The 4,447-nt window shown below is 44.3% G+C and overlaps 1 protein-coding gene across 1 annotated transcript; it reads left to right on the top strand.

Moving 5' to 3' along the window:
* The first annotated feature begins 1,020 nt into the window (after positions 1-1,020).
* LOC109705530 (heat stress transcription factor B-2b-like) lies at positions 1,021-3,115 on the top strand. Its single transcript, XM_020226263.1, has 2 exons — positions 1,021-1,764; positions 1,865-3,115. The coding sequence occupies exons 1-2, from the start codon at positions 1,465-1,467 to the stop codon at positions 2,735-2,737; spliced, it is 1,173 nt and encodes a 390-aa protein (XP_020081852.1). The 5' UTR covers positions 1,021-1,464; the 3' UTR covers positions 2,738-3,115.
* The last annotated feature ends 1,332 nt before the right edge of the window (positions 3,116-4,447 follow it).

Genomic DNA, 4,447 nt, shown 5'->3' with positions numbered 1-4,447 from the left:
AAATTAGGCTCGCTCGAGCTCGGCTCGAATTAATTTCAAGCCGAGCTTGAGCCTAGATTTAGGCTCGAAATTAATTTCAAGCCGAATTTGAGCCGACATAAGCTCGCTCGAGCTCGGCTCGTTTCCACCCCTACTCCCTACGCAAACCTCTATCCCCATTGTATTGTACGTATCATCATTCCTCGAAGGCGAAATTGTAAGGCGAACCCCCTCAACTCCGCACACATTTCAAATGGCCCCCTCATCATTAATTCTCTCTCTTTCTCTCTCCATTGTTCTCTCTCCACTTTTGTTATTTATTTTCTTTTTTTCTTTTCCCCCATATCAGATTGTTAATCTTTATTATTTGATTTAATTAAGTCCGGCAATTAAAAATATTATTAATTATAATAAAATTTAGCCACATAAATACGAAATCTTATAACTGTATGATATTTTTGTTAGAGTTATGTAAAATAAATACTAAAGATTAGTGATTGTCCATGAAAAAGAATTTTAGGGATCAAAAAGAAAAAAAAAGATTTTAGTTTGCTAAGACGCTCTTTCATTTAATTTTTATTTCTATTATAATAAGTATTTTAACATTCACATTTTAATAAAGATGTGACAAATTATTTTGATAAATATCCATATTAATAACAATAATTTTGTCATTTTTCATGTGAAAATTATCAAAAATATTATTTTTAATAATTATAAATTATATGTGTAGTACGTATGAAAACTCATAAAATTATTTAATATGGGTATTTGATTTTTCAAAAAATCATGAAAAATGATTTCATAAAAAAAATTCCTTTCCATAGTTTGTGTTTTTCGAATAAAAAATATTTAAAATAAAAAATGTTTTCATAAATAAGTAGAAAGAATTTAGAAAAATATTATTTTAAAAATAAACGAGTAAAAAAGGTAATTTCTTAGCTAAAAATATTATTTTTATGAAATATCCGAGAAACAAACAGCTTCTAGAAAAGGTGATCAAAAACTGAGGGTACAAATTCAGAATGGCCTGTTGTTGAGGGGTCTCGGTGCAATTTTTTACTCATCATCGAGGAGCGGTGGGAGGAACCCGCATGAAGAAGCGTTTCCCCGGAAACGTCCGCAGGGAGAGCTTTGTGAGGTAACTACTCGTAACGGGTGGTGGGTCGCCTTCTCCTCCTCCCCCTTTTCCTCCCTCTCTCTCTCTCCCCCAATTCCCCTGCCCGTGCTCTCCCCTCCTCCCCACCATTTAATATTGCACATCCGGAACGGAACCTTCTAGAAGCTTTTAAATCCTTCCTTTCCCAACCTTCTCTCCTCTCCTCTCCTCTCCTCTCCTCTCCCCGTTGCTTCTCGACGCTTCCGAAGAAGACGACGAATCCCCTCCGATCCGATCCGATCGAGCAGGAGGAGGAGGAGGAGGAGGACGAAGAGGAAGAAGAGATTGAGGTCGAGGGTTTGATCGGATCGGATCTCGCGGCGGAGATGGGCGGCGGCGGCGGCGGAGGAGCGGCGGCGATGGCCCCTCCGCCGGTGGGGGAGCAGGCGGGGGATACGACGTCGGCGGCGGCGGCGGCGGCGGGGGGGCAGAGGTCGCTGCCGACGCCGTTCCTGACGAAGACGTACCAGCTGGTGGACGACCCCGCCGTGGACGACGTGATCTCGTGGAACGACGACGGGTCCACCTTCATCGTGTGGCGCCCCGCCGAGTTCGCCCGCGACCTCCTCCCCAAGTACTTCAAGCACAACAACTTCTCCAGCTTCGTGCGCCAGCTCAACACCTACGTGAGCATCTCCTCCGTCTCTGCCCCCTGATCCGTCCATCTTGTAGATCTCGATCTCGTTTTGGCCTCTGATTGGGATTTGGCGTGGCTTCTTTTGGCAGGGATTTAGGAAGATCGTGCCGGATCGGTGGGAATTCGCCAACGACTGCTTCAGACGAGGCGAGCGGCGCCTCCTCTGCGACATCCACCGCCGGAAGATCACCCCGCCGGCGGCGGGTGCCGCAGCGCCCTCGGCGGCGCAGGTGACGGTGGCGGCGGCGATACCGGTGGCGGTGCCGGTGACCCACACGGGATCGCCGACGATCTCGGGGGAGGAGCAGGTGCTCTCGTCGAACTCGTCCCCCGGGGCGCCTCCGCCGCCCCCGCCGCCGCCCCTGACGGCTGCGTCGGCTCCGTCGACGTCGGGATCGGGCGGCGCCGGGGATCTGCACGAGGAGAACGAGAGGCTCCGGGGGGAGAACTCGCGGCTCTCCCGCGAGCTCGGCCAGATGAAGAACCTCTGCAACAACATCCTCCTCCTCATGTCCAAGTACGCCGCGAGCCAGCAACCGGGCTCCGACTCCTCGTCGCCGGCCCCGCCGCCGCCGGAGGCGGCGCCGATGCTAGAGCTCATGCCGTCCAGCGCCGCCGCCGCCGCCGCCGCCGCCGCCGCTGCGTTGGAGGAGGAGGAGGAGGAGGAGGAGGAGGAGGCGGTGGATGAGGCGGAGGAAGAGGAGGATCCGGTGAAGGCGGAGGAGGAAGGGACCCCAAGCCCTCGGCTCTTCGGCGTGTCAATCGGGATAAAGCGGTCCCGAGAAGACGACGGCGAGGATCCTCCGCCGCCGGCGATGGCGGAGGTGAAATCGGAGCCGCCGGATCCGCAGGAGGGTCCCGGGGCCCACCAGTCCTGGCCCATCTACCGCCCGCGGGCCATCCACCACAGCCAACGCTCCTCCGCCACCTCCTCTAACGGGCCGGATCGGGACGGCCAGTAACGTTCTAAGGACGTGAGCATCATCAGGTGCATGCTTATAAACTTCCGTAGAATTTAGAAATCGTCTGATTTTAAACTTTTAGATTTTAAAAATTTATTTCGGTTAAATTTTAAAACATTGCTCTGTAGACTAATATATATATATATATATATATATATATATATATATATATATATATATGTTAATGTGTGTATGTTAATGTGTGTATGTATAAAAGTATGGCTAATTTAGTTTTGATCTGTACTGGAGATGGAAGTGCATTTCCAGGGAGATGTGAGGAGCTTTTAATTTTATTTATTACTTTTTATTTATGTACGAATCTTTTTGTGTAAAGTATGCTTAATTTCACATTCTAGAAATGGAAGTGCTTTTTCCGTAGCTAGGTTGGTGGTGATTATGAATTTTGTTTGACCTATTCGGGAGATCACCTTTAATTATATGTCATCTCAAAGCCATTTTATTGTACTTAATTATTCTCAAATCATAGGACAAAACAGTCGAAGTTGTTGGGAATTAGTTCGCTGTGAAAACCTAATATTCTGAGAAATTGAGAGTTCTCTATTCTACATTGGCAACTTATATTAGTGAAATTGGAATTGGTAGGATAGGATACGAATCTCATAGAAAATAGCTACTATTAGCAAACATGATGCTTGCATTCGAGTTAAACAAATATTTATAAATTTGTGAGAGTTTTGAGTATTCGATTTATTTCTTAGACCTATGATTCGCTTCAATACCATTCATTATGTGGCAACAAGTAGATCAAGTATAGTGTTTTTCGGTTGCCCCACAACCATTACTCCGTCTTGTCATTATTCCTGAGCCCTCTACAATTCCTTATCATCATATTCTGATTTTGGACACTTTTAAGATGTAATTTTGGTTATTTTCCCTCTTGATTGGTTACGCTTTATTTTGTATTATTCAGATTCTATCTGTTGTAGGGATGTCAATGGGTATGGATACCCGAAATTTTATCCGAACCCGAACCCGAATGAAACGAATATATCCGATGGATATGGATATGGATTCGGATATGGATATCAAAAATAGAAACCCGACGGATATGGATTCGGATATGGATTTTGATTGTACCCGACCCGAACCCGAACCCGACCCGAACCCGAATTTATTTTGTATTATATATAATATATATATAAAAATTTGATGTTATATTTGAATTTGTATTTTAAAAATTTAGGTTTAATATAATATATTTTGAAATATTGAAAAAAGAAATAATTGTTTCGGGTTTAAATTTTCGGGTTCGGGTTCGGGTTCGGGTTTCGGATTTTTGGTCGGGTTCGGGTTTGGATATGGATTTTTAAAATCCGTCGGGNAAAAATGAGATGTACTTCTCTTAACACGAAGCTATATAGATATATATTTTCTTATTTTTCTAGTTGATTTATTCCTGCTGCCTTCTGTTCCAAATTCATTTTCTCTACCCGTATATTAAAGAAACTTGTGATTGCCGTGTTTGCATGGTAAACAGCATACCGTATGCTCATTAAAATATGGCGAACTTGACCTTGAATGTTTTTTTTTTTTCTTTTTTTGAGAGAGAGAGAGAGAAAGAAAGGTAGCGATTTACTCGCTTTGTTTATTTTTTTTATGAGAATAAACCTAACTAGAAATGTGTTGTAATTAGGTTTTGAACTTGAAACTTTGGATACCAACTATTTTAACCGTCGGACAACTGCACTA

The sequence above is a fragment of the Ananas comosus genome, unplaced genomic scaffold (genome assembly GCF_001540865.1).
Source record: "Ananas comosus cultivar F153 unplaced genomic scaffold, ASM154086v1, whole genome shotgun sequence".
Taxonomy (NCBI): Eukaryota; Viridiplantae; Streptophyta; class Magnoliopsida; order Poales; family Bromeliaceae; genus Ananas; species Ananas comosus.
Note: the sequence above shows the minus strand (reverse complement) of the source record. Positions and strands in the feature narration are given on the sequence as shown.